The sequence below is a fragment of the Alexandromys fortis genome, unplaced genomic scaffold (genome assembly GCF_014885135.2).
Source record: "Alexandromys fortis isolate MF-2015 unplaced genomic scaffold, M_Fortis_MF-2015_v1.1 scaffold_81, whole genome shotgun sequence".
In the NCBI taxonomy this organism is placed as follows: domain Eukaryota; kingdom Metazoa; phylum Chordata; class Mammalia; order Rodentia; family Cricetidae; genus Alexandromys; species Alexandromys fortis.
Window position 1 is genome coordinate 150,946 of NW_026067960.1, and position 18,386 is coordinate 169,331.

General features: G+C 50.1%; 1 protein-coding gene across 3 annotated transcripts in view; it reads right to left on the reverse strand.

The window, feature by feature from the left end:
* Positions 1–18,386, reverse strand: part of Zfp64 (ZFP64 zinc finger protein) — a 59,284-nt gene that overhangs the window by 14,656 nt on the left and 26,242 nt on the right. The window contains exon 1 of one of the 3 annotated variants that reach the window (XM_050152956.1): positions 3,348–3,756. The exons of 1 other annotated variant lie outside the window; for it this stretch is intronic. In XM_050152956.1, the coding sequence (XP_050008913.1) occupies positions 3,348–3,453 (106 nt within the window). In that variant the 5' untranslated portion in view covers positions 3,454–3,756. Of the gene's footprint in view, positions 1–3,347; positions 3,757–13,033; positions 14,634–18,386 lie in introns of those variants that run through there. One more of the 3 variants, XM_050152954.1, reaches the window with a different exon arrangement.

Sequence of the window (18,386 nt, forward strand, 5' to 3'; positions counted from 1 at the left end):
CACACAGACAGAATATTGTATACATAGTAAATAAAAAATAAATAAATAAAAGTTTTGTGCGCAGGCATGCACGTGATTGTAATCCCAGCTTTGGGAGGCCGAGAGAGGTCCCTAAAGGAAGGACAGCGAAGCTGGTCTCTGGTCTACACATACACACAAGAATCCATGTTTGGAGGGCCCAGGCACAGTTCTTTTGCTTCCTGAGGACTGCCAGGGTGTCTGTGTCAGAAGCAAGTCCACAGCTGGGGACCCTGTCACAGGCATCTGGGTGGATTCTCAGGGGATAAAAGATTAAACAATACCCATTCCATTTTAATAAGTTCCTGAAAATTACTGAGGGGGGGGAGGGAGGGAGAGAGGGAAGGAGAGAGACAGGTAGGGGCTCCCAGCTGTGAGTGTGTAGGTGGGCCCACCTCTAGAATTCTCTGGTGGGGGCTATGGCACAGCTGCTGATATTTTCCCATTTCTAACAAGTTCCCAACTGGTTGGTGATGGTGGTGGTGGTGGTAATGGTCTGGGCTGACACCAGACAATTTATGCTTTGTGAGAAATGAGGAAAGTGGCTCAGAAATGCTAAAGGTCAAAGGGCTGGAAGTTTTTAGATTATTCAAACCCACCCTTACCTATCTGCTGGCCCTGGGAAGGTAAGCAGTAAATCTTAGCTACTTAACAATTCACACATTAAAAAAACAAAACAAAACAAAAACCCATGAAATTCGGGAGGAATTCTTATTTCACAGTAGCCATGTCAGACTAAACACTGAAATCTAAATGAGGTGTTGGACCATAAACAGGTAGCCAGCTAGTGAGTTACAAACTCTGGTTGTCTCTGTAGCTGTGTGGTCCCAAGTCAGTCGCTCACCCTCTCTGTTTCTGCACTCCTCCCACATCTGTCTCACAGATGCTTCTGCCTCACAGGTCAGCTGCAGGCTAAGTTCACCATTGCACATTAAAGAACGCTGTGCACAAGCTGGCACTTTTCCATGTAAACTTAAACAGACAGAAAGGCCGAGGGCTGAGAGGCCAAGCCTCTAGGGCTGTGAGTCACCTCGGCAGGCTAGGTTGGTGGTGTCCCCTGCGGCTGCTTCGTTATTTCACTGATAGAATTGGACATTTTAAAAAATGCTATTTGTTTATTTGTTATTTATCTACTTACTATTTGTTTCGAGACAGGGTTTCTCTGTGTAGCCTTAGCCATTCTGGAACTTCCTGGAACTTGCTTTGTAGATCAGGTTGGCCTTGAACTCACAGAGATCCGCCTGCCTCTGCCTCCTGAGTTCTGGGATTAAAGGCATGGACCTCCAACTGCCTGGTTTAGACCAGGCTAATCTTGAATTCAGAGATGCACCTGCCTCTGTTTTCAGAGTGCTGGGATTAAAGCCTCGTGCCACCCCCTGGACAGGGTCTCACTATGCAACCCTGGCTGGCCTGGAACCCCCTATAGAGACCAGGCTAGCCTCAAATTTACAGCCCTCTGCCTGCCTCTACTGAAAAAACCGCTTGAGGCCTCTGGGCAATTAACAGTGGTTGGGCTTTGAGGGAATACAAAGGTTCTTTGCTGGGTGACACAGATCTACCAATCATCACCCACCAGTCTTCAGAGGGCACTTTCTGAAGCAAGGGCTAGGAGCCAGGACTCATGACTGGGAGGTCGGGAAGACAGGGATCTCGGGTCTCCTCCTCCCGACACACAGCCAGCACAGCCAGCAAGCGTTAGCAGAGACAGTAACTCCGCCTCCTACATTGGACTCTGCACTTCTGCCCCAGGTTATTCAGCAGGGAGGCCCTCTAACTTTACCCAGACTGTGCCAACCGACTGGACTTCACGGTGGCTGGCTTATGGTACCCCTTATTAGGTTTTAGAATATAATCTACTTAGAAGAGTTCTTATCAAACTACTCCCCGACCCCTCGGAGAGAGATGCTCACTGGAACCCTGGCCAATTCACGGGGCGAATCTTCCTAGAGATTTATGGGGAATGTGGTTTGAGACCAGAAGAGGACAGAGTACCCCCATCCCGGGAAGCCGCAGGTAGGAGGAGACGGGAATAAAGTCCATCTAAAATTCCTCTCCCCACCCCCAAAGAAGGGACAGGAGGAATCTACAAAGTCCAGGGAGCAAGAAAATCAAAGAGAGGTGCCCAAGGAATGCCGAGCCCCACCCTCCCTGGGGGCATGTGCCTGAGGGTGACTGAGGAATTTACAGACGCTTAAAGGCTCCCCCTTTCCCTGGCTCTTCAGGAGTAGGGTGTGTGGGAGGGGGAAGACCTAGGGTACTTAGAGGGGAGGTGTCACTTCGCCGCTCCCTACTGGTCCGCGCAACGATGGAGGTGGGTGGGGGAAGCGAGAGCCTCTTGGTTTCAACCATGCTGCCCCCCCCCTTCACGGCTCCACGCACTTCCCAGGGGTATCACGTCCTTTACCAGGCTCCAGCCTCTCAGTCACCCCCCCCCCCCCCCCCCCCCCCCCCCCCCCCCCCCCCCCCCCCCCCCCCCCGTCACTCACACTCCCTTACACGTCCTTCAGGTCCTTGGAAGATCCCCCTCTCCGGGAGGTGGATAGCCACTTGAAACCCGTCTCACCCTCCCCGTAAAGGCTTCTCTGTTTTGTATTCGCGTGGAAAAGAGCTAGCTAGTATCTTGTCCTTGGATTCAGCTTCGTCCCTCGGGCTCTAAGCACCCCTCCACCCCCACCCCGCGGCCAGTGTGGGAAGCGAACCCGCAGCTCTCAGCGCTTTCCCGGAGATGGCAGCCGACCCGCAATGGGTGTAATCGACAAGCGCGCATAATTCACAAAGACCCGCAGACGCGCCCAGGTTTGTCTGAGTCTCTGGACTGGAGTTGGAAGCTTTGCACACCATCGTGCGCACCTCCCCACCCGCTTCCAGCTTTGACATCTGCGGGGCTCAGGCGACAGGGACTTCCGAGCAACTGTCTCCAAGTCCCAAGATTGGAGCTGGAAGCTTCGCGCACCATTCTAAGTACTCCCTCATCTGACACTAACGGGACACAGGGTCAGGGACATTAGCGCAGCTGTCCTCAGTTACTTGGGCTGGGGCTGGAAGCTTCTTGCACCATTTCACGCACCCCAACCTTCCCCTGCCTAGATATGAGACCCACAGGGAGGTCCAGGGACTGGGGAGGTCCAGGGACTGGGGGGGGGGTGGTGTTGGAGGACATCAGGGCAGCAGTCCCCAAGTCCAGGACTGCGGCTGGAAGCTTCGAGCACGATTCCGCGCGCCCCTTCCTCCGTCCAGACCCGACACCCACAGAGTTCCCGGGGTGAGGTGTACATCAGAGAAACTGGGGACGTCGGAACCACTGTCCCTGGCGTCCGCTGGCTACTCACCCCGCTCCCCGGCTACGCGCGGGACCGCTCTGCCGGGCTCGTTGCACTCGGGCTGCGGCTCCAGAGAGCACAGGTGCTGGGGCTTGGCTTGCTTGCGCCGCGACATGGCGCGAAGATGAGGCTCCCGGCGGGTCCCCAAGAGTGGCCTCCTGAAGAGCGCGCGTTTCCAGACTTCGGAGGCACACCTCCCCACAGGCCGGATCGCGCATGTCCCGGCCCCGCCGCCCGTCAGCCCGGTAGGACGATTTATCAAGTGTCCTGACAGTCGCTTGGCTGGCAGCCAGGACCTCAGGGGTCTCGGGAACCCCGCTCCCACGCACGAGCTCCGGCTCCACCCCAGCCCCGCCACACCAGAATCTGCATTTTAACAAGCTCCCCAGGTGATGCGCGCGCACGCTCAGGTCGGAGAAACTCTGTCTGCATTTTAACGAGATCCCAGGTGATTCGTTGACTCATTAAAATTGCAAAAGCGCCAACCCTTTTCCCACTTTAATGCGCTCCCCGAGTCGCTGGGGAGCTCGTTAAAATGCAGATTCTGACTCGGTGAGTCTGGGGTGGGGCCCGAACGTCTGTATTTCTAACGAGCTCCCACGTGAGGCCGTGGCCGCTGTCACGCGGGCTGGAGAGCTTTTACATTCGCTCTTAATTGGTCCAGCCTGGGACCGCGGTCCTGGGCTATTTCTCACAAAAGCTAGCAGGGATTTTCTCCTGCACAGGCGAAGGTGGAGAAGGAGCGGGGCACGTGGCGTGTCCTTTCACCTGTGCATCCGGGTATACAATTTAAGGCCAGGGTGCCTCTAGTTTGCAGGGTGCATTCTTTCCTCTGCAGCCAGTTAAAAAAAAAAAAAAAGTAGCTGTGGGCTTCGAGATGGCTCAGCGGGCAAAACCGCTTGCCACCAAACCTGATGACTGAGTTGTCCCACAGGGTGGTAGGAGAGAACTCATCCCTGTAAGATGTCCTCTGGCCTCCACAAATGGGACAGCACACAGAGACACAAACACAAATACATGCAGTAACAAATTAAAAAGTAGATTCTGAAAGTCCTGAGCTCAGGAGGAGAGCCCTGGAACTTGTACTCTTATTCTGTCCTCCGTTCCTGCCCCGGGACTCAGGGTCTAGGACCACACAGGAGGGGCCTTTGGGGCCAGCCAGGGCGCAGGCTCCACCCACTGGGTGACTGAGGCGCGGTACTGTCCTGGGGGTTTTGGCTAATTGACATTTCGTGCTCAGACTAGCTGGGACCTTGTGGAGACCCGAGAGGGACCCCTCCTTCCACCTTCTGAATGACGTCCAACTAGGATCGGGAAAGCCACCTACGTCCCCTCAGGGTGTTTACTTTCTTCACACTGGGAAGTTACTTAAAACAGGGCTGTGCCCCAAGCCTGCCCAAACCTGAGAATCACGTGGTGGCCACGGCTCAGACCCAGCCGCGCTCAGAAGCGAATTCTGCCGTGGGGACCTGAGACTCAGTATTTTTAAATCAAGGCAAATGAGACACGTTAAGGAAAGGAGGCTTTATGGGCTCAGAGGGCTTAGCAGCAGGGGATGCGGTGCGCGTGTATTTGGCACTGGCTGGGCTGGCTTTCTTAAACTTCCTTAGGGTTTCCTGGGCGTCAGTCTTTTTAGGTATGTGTAAGCAATGCTGGGTGAACTCACTTAAGTTTAAACCCTAAACATAATTTAATAAAAGTTTTCTTTGTTATATGTGTGCAGCTATACCTCTGCTGAACCATTTAAAAAAATTTTTTTTAAAGATTTTCTTTTTAAATTCTGTGTATGTGTGTGCATGCCTCTTGGATCTGTGTATTTGAATGCACGTGTCTCCAGAGGCCAGAGGCATTGGTTTCCCTGGTTACAGGGAGTCCTGAGCTGAGCTGAGCTCTGGTCCTCTGCACTGCTGAGCCGTTATCTCGTCCACACTCTTTACAGCAGTTTTTTGTTTTTAGAGTCTGGTGTAATGGCACGTGCCTTTGTTTAATCCCAGCACTTGGGAGGCAGCGGCAGGAGGATCTCTGTGTGTTCAGTCTGTGTGTGTGTGTGTGTGTGTAAGCTAGAAGCAAACCTGTAGGAGCCAGTTCTCTCCTTCTACCATGAGGGTTCCTGGACTCCAACTCAAGTGTCAGGGCAGTGTCTAGTGCCCCTTACCTGCTGAGCCATCCCCCTGCCCCATAAGCAGACAGATTTGAAAACACACACGTGCTCGGGATTAGTGTCTCCCAGGACTGTCTCAGGACCAAAAATCCTCAGGACAGAAATCCCCTCAGGAAACTTGGAAAAAGGGTTCATTAGGGGTGACATCGGGAGACACTTGATACTGTGTTATACCTGGGCAAAGGGCAAGCCCATTTCCTGCCCAGACTTCTCCCAGGACCCGGGAGTCCCCTTCTCATCTTTAGTGCATACTATCTGCGAAGACCTCTCTTCTTTCTTTTTTTCCTGGTTTTTCAAGATAGGATTATTTCTCTATACAGCCCTGGATGTCCTAGAACTCACTGTGTAGACCAGGCTGGCCTCGAACTCTCTAACTCAGATAGGCCTGCCTCTGCCTCCGGAGTGCTGGGATTAACGGCAGGTGCTGTCATGCTGGACTAGATATTGCGAGTATTGTCAGTGTTTATCCACTTTGACTACTGTAGGATGATAGTGGTGTGAGGACACCGTGATTTATTCACTTGCTCTCCTGGGCAGCTGTTCGTCTGCCAGGCCTGTGCTGGTGTGGACTGGGCTGCTAGCGTGCAGGATCATCCCCAGAAGTGTCCTGGTTTCTCTCGACTGAATGCAAGCACCACCCTAGGCTGCCAGGAGAGAGGATGAGAAAATGATCACACCAGTGTCCCCCATCCCAGAAAGGGAGAGGAGACCATGGCCCAACACAGCCTCCCACACACAGTGCTCCCAACTGTCTCACTTCTGTTAACTGTACTGATGACAATGGTCACTCATAACATCGTAATTTGCATTTTCCCTGTGCATATGATTCCAAGAAAGAATAAGATGGAAACTGAAGCACAGTTAATAAAAACTCAGAGAGAAAAATTGGCATTCAATCAACCTGAAGGCCAGAAAAGTAAAACAGCCAGCCACTGGCTCTTTTGTTGCAGAGGAACTTTGAGTGACTGTCCAGGCAGCCAGCTGTTTCTGTCATTACTCAGAGTTTTTGGAAGTCACTTGCTTGCACTTCCTGCTTACTCAGTTAATATTATTTCCTTCTTGGGTCTCTGAGGGAGTTGAAGACTAGATGGTTATAGTTTTCATTGTTTACCAGACACAGAAAGCAAGTTATGATAGACAGTAAATTAGGTACAAGACTTTGGACCCACAACATAGGATAAATAAGTGGAGTATTGTCTCTAAATTTGTCAAATGCAAATGGACTAGACATTGTTGATGTATTATTGCCTGTGTATATTATATATAGTTATTGTACTTACTGTATATGGTTTTTCTTATATTAGTTATAGCCTTCTTTTTATTTTAGATGGAAAGGGGAAATGTAGAGGCATTTTAATTGTATTTTAATAAATAAAGCTTGCCTTAAGATCTGAGAGCAAAACAGCCCCACTGGTCAGCCTTACAGACCAGGTAGTGGTAACACACACCTTTAATCCCAGTAGCCACACTAGTTGCCATAGAAACCATCCAGTGCATGCCTTTAATCCTGGTAGTGCATACCTTTAATGCCAACCCTAGTGAGGATTATAAAATGGGAGGAGACAGCTCTCAACCACAGTCTCATTATGATATTCCTGTAGGCAGGATCGCCATTTTCAGGACTGAGGTTAAGGTAAGAGCCAGTGGTTGGCTGTTTTACTTTTCAGGTTGAACGCCAATTTCTCTGAGTTTTTATTAATCATGCATCAGGAAATTATATTTTCCACCAATAAAATGGCAAGAACTGATTATTATTTGTTTATTGAGACAGGGTCTCACTATACAGCCCTGGCTGGCCTGGCACTCACAACCTGCACCAGGCTCACTTGGATTGAAGTCACCGAGATCTGTCTACCTCTGCCTCCTGAGTGCCAAGATTAAAGTTCCCTTTCATTTCCCAGTGACCAGCCCACTTAGGCATGTATAGGTCATGCTGAGTGCACAACCCGGACTGGGAAGATGGCTCAGCAGCTAAGAGCACCTGCCACTTTTCCGGAGGACCTGGGTTCGATTCCCAGTGATGGCTCACCCTCACCTGGGACTCTGCTTCCAGAGGATCTGATGGCATCTTCTGGCCTACATGGGTACCAGGAATGTGGTGCATGGACACGTGCAGGGGACACAACCATACACATCAAATAAAAATAAAAAATTTAAAGGCATGTGCCACCATATCCAGCATTTAGTTTTATTTTAAAAGGATGTTATACTATTTTATAAGGTCTATCTAAAGTTCTAGTCAGTTTGTCTGTCTGTCTGCCTTCCTTCTCTTCTCCCTCTTTTCTTTCTGACAGGGTCTCCTCTGTAGCCCAGCCATCCTCCTACCTCAGTGCTCAGTGCTGGGGTTTCGAGCCTGCTTGACATCTGGTCAAAGCTCTAGTTCTACTTTTATTACTAAATTTTATTACTGAGTTTATTACCAAGTTTTAATGACTTGATTTCAAGGATCATTACTAAAAATTATAGAAAATGAACCACAGGGCCCATGCTCAGGAGCCATGGTTGTTACCTTTACCCAGTTTTCCTATCAACTGGTTTTTGTTTAAATCTAGCCGATAATTCTGAGTGTGTATGTATGTGTGTGTGGTCTGTCTGAACATATGTGTCCAGGTCACACATTGCCCAGAGGCTAGAGAACACCAGGTGTCCTGGGATGTCTGTCGCTTTTGCTGTCATTGAACCTGAAGTCAGGCTGGCAGGCAGCAAGCCCCGGCCGGCAGTCCGCTCCTGTCTCCTCTTTCCTCTCCCAGATGATGGAGATACAGGCTTGTCCATGGACCATGCTCATTTTTACACAGACACTTAGACCCAGGCTAGGTCCTCTGCTTGTGCAGCAATCACCCTGGCCTGCAGCTGATAAATTTTGATTCTCCTGAGGCTGGAGTCACAGGCACCGGGGAGCAGCACACCATGGGTCTTGGGAACTGAACTCGGGTCCTCTGTAATAGTTCAACAATTTAAACAATAAAATTTGGCTTACATGTAAAAATGATAACCATGCCATTTCAGGACAACCCCCCCCCAACAAACGACAAAGCCTGACCTGCCTTTGAGACTCCCTCCCGTCTCGAGGCGCGGCACATTCTTGGATTCGGCAAACCCATGAGTTCTCCCTCCTCTGCCAGCCTCTTCCACTACCTCTGATTTTTTTTTGTAAGCTTCACTTATGAATTTCATCACCTAAATGATATGCTGCACAGTCTTGCCTTCTTCACTGAGAGTTTTCCGTGCCTGGAATCTGGAAGCGTGTGATTCAGCATGTTACCACAGGCAGTCGTGTCTGTTTTCATTCCCCCGTAATCCAGCGTGTGAGCACACCACACTGTGCGCCTTGCTCTGCCAAAGGACGCTCTGCGGCGTGGTAATTATGAGCAATGCAGGTATGTACATTCCTGCACGGATTCTCGGTCCATGCATAGACGCTTCTCCATACCCTGAATCTGCCCTGAACCAGCTCCCCGGGGGGCTCAAACAAGAGAAGCAGAGATCAGACTCTGCTTTATAACAAGGTCCCCAGAGTGTCACGCGGGCTTTATCGGTTCACACTCTCATCCATACGTTATTTTAAATAAGGAAGAAATAGTTGGGGGGCCGGGCTGGCAAGGTAGTTAGGGGCTTTGTAAAAGTCTTTGCCCCTCAAGCCTGATACACTGAGTTCAATCGTCAGAAAACCCACAGCGGAAGGAGAGAACCAACCCCACAAAGGTGTCCTCTGACCTGCACACACACACTGTGGCATGCAGGTACCCCACACTCCCACATAATAATAAAGAATTTTATAAAGTGGCTGCTTGGGCTAGGGCTGCAGCACAGTTGGTACAGTGCTCGTCTGGCATGCACAAAGCCCTGGTTCCACCCCCAGCATGGAAGGAACGGGTGCCTCACAGCTCTTCTCTCTGCACTCAGGAGATGGAGGCAGTGGGGATCACGAGTTCAAGGCTATCTTTGGCTACATAGAGAATCCAAAGCCAACCTGGGCTACCTGAGACCCTGTCTCAAAAATAAACAAACACTGCCCGCTCCATACAGCATAGCCTTTAAGAGACAGAAAGTCATATTCTTGGCTGACAAGGGAAAAAGTGGGGAGCAGGCACAGGGGCTTGTGGGGTTGGCTCGGCATGATCTAATTGCCCTTTCCTCCTCTGCCCTGCAGTACGGTGTTTGTTTTTCTTCAAAATCCTATGTTGGAAGGGACGTGATTAGGTCATGAGGTTGGGGTCCTACTAGATGGATTAGTGTCCTTCCACAGGAGATCCCATGGGTGGTGGGTACAGACAAGGCACATTGTGTAAGTGCATGACATTTTCAAGGAATAAAAATATCATTTAAAACAAATAAGAGACGCCAGGAACACCTAGTAAGGACAAAGCTGGAAGATGTGTCTGTGAGAAAAGTCTTTCCCACCCTGGCACTCAACCTCAGACTTCTTGGTCTCTAGGATTGTAAGAAAGGATTTGCTGCTGTTTGTGAGCTACCCAGTCCTCTGCACTTTATTATGGCACCGAAACAGACTAAGGTGCCCTGGTGAACCCAAGGCAGGCGCCTTGGCTGGTTTGGGAAGGTGACCTAATCACTCTTGGCTTGAGGGAACACAAGGGTGGTACAGCAGAGGTTTGCTCATGCCTCTGAGGATGGAAAGTCAGTACTTACATAAGCTCAGGATGGCTTGAAAACCCATTTTACCTGTATTTATATTTCCAGACTTTGGCTCCCGCCCTCTTCTGGCCTCCAAGGGTACTGCATACACACGGTACACAGATGTGCATGCCGTCAAAACACATATACACATAAAACAAAAGTGAATAAATATTTAAGAAAAAATATGAACAACAAAACCCAAATGAAAACCAAACCAGGGCGGGCAAGGTGGCTCAGTAGGTCAGGCACTTGCTGCCGAGCTTCGTAACTTGACTGGATTTTTCCCTTTGTCGGAGGGAGGGACCTGACTCCTGCAAATTGTCCTCTGACGTCCACTGGGTGCTGAGACACATGGGAAGCACCCCCACCTACTTACACACAAAATCAATAATTACAAACCCCACATATTTTCCAAGTCTCATTCTCAGACCCAAACCATTAACATTAGGGAGCAAAACCAAAATCCTTTCCCAAATTTGAACTACTTAAAAACTAAGGAACATGGCTTTAGCTCCCGGATTTCATTTCCTTCTAACAACTCCTTGAAACAAACAGTACGATAGCCGGAAGTTAGGAGAAGGGTACGGCATTTACGTCTCCGGATATGAGACGTTAGGGCAAGGGCACGGCATTTACGTTTCCGGGTATGAAACATTAGGCGAAGGGTAAGGCATTTACGTTCCGGGTATGAAACATTAGGTGAAGGGTACTGCATTTACGTTCCCGGTATGAGACGTTAGGGCAAGGGTACCGTATTTACGTTTCCGGGTATGAGACGCGTTTATGTTTTCGGGTATGAGACGTTAGGGGAAAGGTACGGCATTTATATCTCCGGGTATGAGACATTAGGCGAAGGGTACGGCATCTATGTCTCCAGGTATGGGACATGAGGAGACGGATACGGGATTTACGTCTCCGGGTATGAGACGTTAGGCGAAGGGTACATACGTACGTCTCCGGGTATGAATGTGGGGGAAGTGGGCCGATGGGTTTCTAATCTTGTGAACTATGAGATTTCCTGTATTTTACATACATTAGAATAGGTAAGTCATTATTATTGCTCATATCAAAATAGAGAACTTCTGACGAAGAGCGGAGACCCAGAAGTAATACTTATGCTCAGGTCACGGTGGTGGCACACCCATTTAATCCCAACACTCGGGAGGCAGAGGCAGGTGGATCTCTGTGAGTTCGAGACCAGCCTGGTTTACAGAAAAACTCTTGTGTTGAAAAACCAAAAACCAAAAAAAAAAAAACCAAAAAACAAAACAAAACAAAAGTAATCTGCTCAGATATCAATAACCCAGAAAACATAGGAAGGAGACAAGCCCAGCTCTAAGGCTCGCCAGGGGACTCGAACTTTGCATTTAAGGGTGTGTTATCCTGTCTCCCCATCCCCCAGCTTGGTCTTTGACTTGTTACCTGCTTGAAGTTAACCCTGAATTTGTGATTCTCCTACCTTTAATTCCAGGCCACTGAGACCATGAGCTCACAAGTGCCACCGTGGGGTGGGCGTGGGAATGGAGCCGGGATCTTCTTGCATGTTAGGCAAGCACACTATTGACTTAGCCCAGAACCATACAGTTTCAAACACCACTGTGTTCTGTATTTCCCCAGTTTATTACCGCAAACAGATCATCTCTTCATATAAAAGTGAGATGGTTGCATGACCACTTCCCCCACCCCTCAGAGGGTTTCTCGGTCTACCTTTGGAGCCTGTCCTGGAACTCGAGCTGTAGACCAAGCTGGCCTGAAACTCACAGAGATCTGCCTCCCAAGAGCGCTGGGATTAAAGGTGTGTACCACCATCGCCTGACCCCTATTTTTATTTTTTTGTTTTTTAATAGTGACCCACAGTCCTACCCTGGAAACCAGAGACACCATTCCTACTTTTAACATCTTTGGTCTTTCTGGCTTGCTCTTTGGCGCCACCTAGTGACCAAACATCATTTCAATTCAAAAAGGAAATTTGAATTTCTCAGTGTGGCTCATGCTTCTCAACAATGTAATCCTTCTCTCATTTAGACCCTGAGCAGAGATAGACATTTAAGAAACCACATCCTGGAAAACTCAGTCAAACCTTACTGGGATCCCACACCCTGTTTACATCCAAACAGAAATGTCAGGACCGTCATGAAGTCTGCAGTTTCAAAGCACAGTTGGGTCGGAGCCACATGAGGCGAGCAGCATGCAGGCCTGTAATCCCAGGAGGCAGAAGGCCAATCCTCTGGGTCTTGAATTTGAGGCCAGCCTGGGCTACAGAGTGAGACTTTGTCACAAAAACAAAAATAAAGACGAAGAAGTTTGGGTCACTTGAGACATGGAATGTATTAGACGTAGCTAAAGGAGGGAAGTATTTAAGAGAAGACCCCAGACCCCACCTGTGCCAAGTCCCCCATGATGACAGAATGAACGAACAGTCCACAGGGCTGGGGAGATGGTTACAAAGAGTATGTGCACAGATTCATGTTTCCTTCCCAGAACCCAAGCCAGCTCACAATCACTGGTAACTCCAGCTCCAGGGGGATCTGACGCCCTTTCTGGCCCCTGTGGGTACCCGCTCTCATGCACACACATGCGCGCACACACATACACACACACACACACAAATCTTTACAAAATAAGTTAAACTTCACAACCCTATACCCATGTGGAGCTGTACCAAACGATCACTAGGGAATATATTTTAACCAGGCATTAGGACACTGATCCTTTCAGATCCCCGTCTCCCACACTCTTGTTAGAAATGGTCTGACATAGATTTGGATCTATGCAGGGACTAATAGGGATCTATGCACTACACAAGTACTCGGGACTCTGTATGTGTCTGTAATTCCGGAAGGGGCTCCAGAGAAGCTAAGTACCATCAGCTACTATACAAACCGAGTGCAATGGAAACCCCAAACCCAAACACCTTTATTCCAGTTGGAGAATCAAATCTGGAAGATGGGAAATCAAACTGTTAACAAACAAACACATCTAGTCCCTCCCGCAGTGAGCTCTGACTCCTATTGGAATTGAATCAGCAGTGGCAACCTTTCAGACAATGTAACAGCTTGAAGGAGGAATCAGGATGGTCTCCATGTTGTTTCTCTGTTTAAAAATTACATAAACCATATAAAATACAATTATGAGGATCCAGGGGCCTCTCACAACATTCTTCTTGTAGTTTCTCTGATAGCAACCCTCCCCTCCAGAATGTTCTGAATATCTGAAGTACTAGTCTGGTATAGAATCAGCCGGGCAGAGCAGGGCAGGGTGTGCGGTCCCATGGATGATGGAATAAGTCTGCTTGGGCAGTTCTTGCTGAGAGGAGAAAATAGAGGGCGCTGTGGTGGCCACTGTGATGCTCTGGCCTCCATCGCTGACCACGGTCACTTCTGCAGTTCCCTCCTGAATCAGAGCGTTAAGGCCTTCCAAGTCCGAGCAAGTGATGCCCGAACTGGCAATGAACGTTTGGTTTCCTGTGCCTTCCTGGCTCCCAGCTGGGGTGGTGGGGATCAGACTCTGCTGCAGGGTGGTACCCGCGGTCTGGTCATGGGTGGTCAGCAGAACGGTTGGCTGACTCAAGGCCCCTGCTTCGCCAGGACACCCAGAAGGCTGAGGAGGGGCGATGAGACTGACCTGGCGTAGGATCTGCAGGCGGCCATTCCCCGGGAGCTCTTCTGGGGTCTGGGCTACCAGGGTGGGGGGCACAATGTTGACAGCAGCAGCAGCCGCTTGGACGATGGTGTTAGTCTGCGGTACCTGATGCCCCACGATGATCTTAACTCTCCCCTCGCTGAACTGAGACACCTGGCTGGTCTGGAGGGGGACCTGGAGATGCTCCACAGTGAGGGGCGCAGCCGGCTGCTTGCTGGGGTCAAGGTGAAGCTGCACGACCGTCACGTCCGAGTTCTTACTGTCGTGGTACTCACTGTGCTGCCTCTTGTGGCTGCGGAGCGAGTCCTCCCGCATGAACGAGGCGTCGCAAATGTCACAGTGGAACGTCTTCTTGGCATCCAGCTTGGTCACCTGCCGGCTGTTCTGCCTGCCGGTGTCCTTCCTCTCGGGGGCCTCGGTCTTGAGCATGTCCGCGTGGAACTTCTTCATATGTTTGCTCAGGTTACTGGGTTGCTTGGTGTCGAAGCTGCAGTAGTTGCACTTGAACGGGCGCTCAGTGCAGTGAATGCGCTCGTGCACACGCAGCGCAGCCTTGCTGGAACAGGAGTAGCTGCATTCCGGGCACTTTTCTGGGTGCTCCGATTGGTGCAAGCGGCTGTGCTTCCGCAGGGTTGATTTGCTGTCCCCCAGGAAGTCGCAGTGTGGACACTTGAAGTTGTTGCCACTGTGTTTGATGCGGATGTGCGACTTGAGGTTCCCCTTCATGGTGCAGCGGACGTTGCAGAACTCGCATTTGAAGGGCTTCTCCCCTGAGTGCACGCGCATGTGCCTTTTCAAGTCGGAGCTGATTTTGAACTTGGCACTACAGAGCCAGCACTGGAAGGGGGCGTCCCCTGTCAACACAAGGTGAGTTTCCATAAGAACAGGTTAAAAACGACAACAAGGATCAACAAGGATCCCCCCGAAGCACACACCAGAAAATGGCTTATAGCAAGGCAGGAGGCTGGCCCCTCCTCACCACAGTTCCCAGCAGCCCTTGGGATTCTTTTAGGTACCCAAACCGAGTCATCACTGTGATGCCGTCACAGATCCACCGCTAGAAAACCCACACGTGGGGACAAACGGGGATTTTTGAAAAGAGCCATTTAAATGTCTTGAATAGGATCTGCATTAATCCTGGGACTCGGAGACAGGAGGATCTCTGTGAGTTCGAGACCAGCGGGTCTACAGAGCACGATCCAGGACCAGGCTGGCCCCCAACTCACAGAGATCTGCCTGTTCTGCCTCCCTAGTGCTGGGATTAAAGGCAAGCACTATTACATCCTGCACCTGGTTTCCTTATAATTTTAAAAAATGATTTCATTTCTAATTTTACATACACTTTCATATCCTACTTAGAAGCCGACAGCTCCATGGCTCTGCGTCCTTCTGGATTTGGATGGAAATGAGTGCCGTCCCAGACTATGAACACATTTCCAGCAGGTCAGCGCCAGGCTGCATTCCTGAGCACCCCTTCCCACTCCCCACGCGATGGCAACACTGCGGATGGTTCTTGCAGATTTTCATGAATAGAGACGTGTTTATTGCACAAGATTTACTCCTCCCTTACTGTGCTCTCTACTTGGGAAGAAGTTGCAGAATCCAGCTGCTTGATTTTTTTTTTTAATTTGTATTTGCTGAAAGATGAACGGGGAGAGTGGATTGCAAACATCGCAGTGGCTGGGACATCCAAACTCGTTTACTCGATGGATGCCAGGTCCAAATTGGTGGAGGCAGCGATCATCAAACAAGCGGCCTGCTCTTGAATAGTGTGTTTTCACGTGTGAAAACACGTGAGTGTGACTGTGTGAGTGTGTCACCCTCAGGAATGCTGCCCACCTTCTTTGAGTCATGGTCTCTCATTGGAGTTCACAACTGGGCCAGGCTGGCCACTGAGCCCCAGGGATCCACCTGTCTCTGCTAGCCCAGGGCTGGGATCACAACCGTCCACCACAGCTGCCACTGTTAGGTGAAATCTGGGAGCCAAGCTCTTAGGAGCCCAGGCGCTTCCCCAGCACGCGATCATGGTTTAGGCAAGTGAGCTCACAGTGGTGCAGAGTTTTAGGTTGATTCTGGATGGCTGGAGCCCCGGCAAGCACACTACAGGGTGAGGCTGTCCCTGTTGGCAACACCCTAAAAGGCAGGAGCCATTGTTGACACTGGTCTGAGCACTACTCTACAAACTCACTCGTGCTCACCATACAACACGTGGCAAGGTGACGAGATGTTCGTGCAAGCCGCGCGCACTGTCTCAGGCCGCGCCCTCTGAAGGTTGTGTGTGATCCGACTTTTTGGTAGGTGGCCAATGACGTCATCCTGAGCTGCCTAACGTATTCAACTAGAGGCTGCAGGGGTCAGTTTAACACAACCACAGAAAAAAATAACAAATGGTTGCTAACTCCTGAGTGGGAAGCTCCAGGCTGTGGCCTAGACCCTGGCCACTGGTGGTTTTATAAATAAAGCTTATTAGATCAGGGCCAGCCATTCTCCTCCTGTGCCTTAGACTGAACCCAGGCCTCAGCCATGTTAGGGCAGCGCAGCTGTTTACACCTGTTTACCGTCACGTGGCCACTTTCCTGGTTAGTTTTATTGGCTCAACCCAGAGTCACCCAAAGACCCTCACCTGAAGACCCGCTAAGCTTGTGAGGCATTGTCTTGATTGAGAATGAATGTGGGAGGGCCCAGGCCACTGTTGGGCATCACTGTCCCTAGGGGAACCTGAAATGTACGGGAAAGCTAACAGAGAACAATCCGGAGAGCGAGCCAGCCTCCCTCGTGACTTCTGCTTCTGTTCCTGCCCTGACTTTCCTCAGTGACTGGCTGGGACCTGGGAAGTGTGAGCCCTTTCTTCTCTCAAGTAGTCTCGGGTCATGACGCTAATCACAGCAACAGAAGGAAAATGAAAACAGCCACCCGTGGATGAGTTGCCGTGCCAGTGGCTGCTTGGCCCTTAAAGCCCCAGGCATTCCTAAGTAGTCTTTTTAATTTATGCAAATGCAGGGTGTGTGGTGTGGGTGGGTTCCAGAGATCAACCTCAAGCATGGCTCCTTAGCAGCTGTCTACTTGGTGTTTCTGTTTTCCAGACAAGGTTTCAGTGTAGCCCTGGCTGTCCTGGAACTCACTCTGTGGACCTGTAGACCAGGATGGCTTTGAACTTGGAGAGCCACCTTCCTCTGTCTCCCAAGTGCTCTGACTCAAGGGGTGGGCTACCACTACCAGACCCTACTTTGTATTTTTTAAGACAGCATCTCTTACTGGCCTGGGCCCAACCAGTAGGTTAGGCTAGCTGCCAGTGAGCATTTGGAGTCCTCCTGCCTCTGCCCCCAGTCCAGGATTATGTGTCTGCCACTATGGCCAGCGTTTTACATGAGTGCTTGAGTGGTAAACACAGACTGAACCATATCCCGGGCTCCCAAATGGGTTTTCAGTAGACATTAGCTTCCCTCCTGCCTTCAAACAATGTCGCCCCCTTTTGGCATTTAACTCACAGAACCCTTCTACAGGAAGTTTCAAACACACAAACTAAAATAAAACCAGGAATACAGAAGAAACCAATTACATTAAGACAGCTATTAAAACCACTGAAAGAATCATAGCGAGCCACATGTGTCTTAGCAGCGATTCCATCGCCACCTAGCGGCGGGTCTTGGAATTACAGCAGCTTCTAGCCGGTAGTTACAAATTTATTTTTGCTCAACTGCTTTGCTGGCTTTGAAACCCCGTGAGTCCCCTGGGTGACAAGTTCATAGCATTTGCTCAGAGTGGAATAACAGACACTTCCTTTTGTTCTCTCTATCAATTGCATTAGTGACGAAATCCAGGGGAAAAAAAACCCCAACAACCCAGAACCAAATCTTATAGTTAGGTCGCAGAGCTAACAACTCTTTTCTAGAAATTGTGACTTTTTTGGGAACTGGGCTCTTGTAGCCCAGGCTAGCCTCTAACTCCCTATGTAGCTGAAGGTGACCTTAAATTCCTGTTTTTGCCCTCCCCCCAAGTGCCGGGATTACAGACATACACCACCGTGCCCCGACTATTCTTTCTTTAATCACACATGTTTTAAAATGATTTATTTTGTGTGTATAGGTGTTTTGTCTGCATGCATGTTTGTGCACCACTTGTGTGCGGTACCCACAGAGGCCAGAAGACGGATCCAGATCTCCAGGACTGGAGTTACAGGGTGGTAAGCCATCATATGTGTTTGGGGGAATCAAACCCAGCCCCTCTGCAAGGGCAGCAGGTGTTCTTAACAGCTGAACCATCACTCTGACCCCACAAACATTTCTCAACTTTCTTTTTATTACATCTGGATGCATTAAAATCACATTAATTATTTACTGATTGAGTGATTGCATGGGTAGGGTGCTCAGACGACAACTTGTGGGAGCCGGTCTCTGCTCTCACCAAGTGGGTCCTGAGGACTGAGGTCATGTAGCAGGCAGCACTTTTACCCACTGAGCCATCTCTCTAGCCCTAAATTCCTTCCTCCCTCCTTCCCTCCTTCCCTCCTTCCCTCCTTCCCTCCTTCCCTCCTTCCCTCCCTCCCTCCCTCCCTCCCTCCCTCCCTCCCTCCCTCCCCAGTTCTGGGATTAAAGGTGTGCACCACT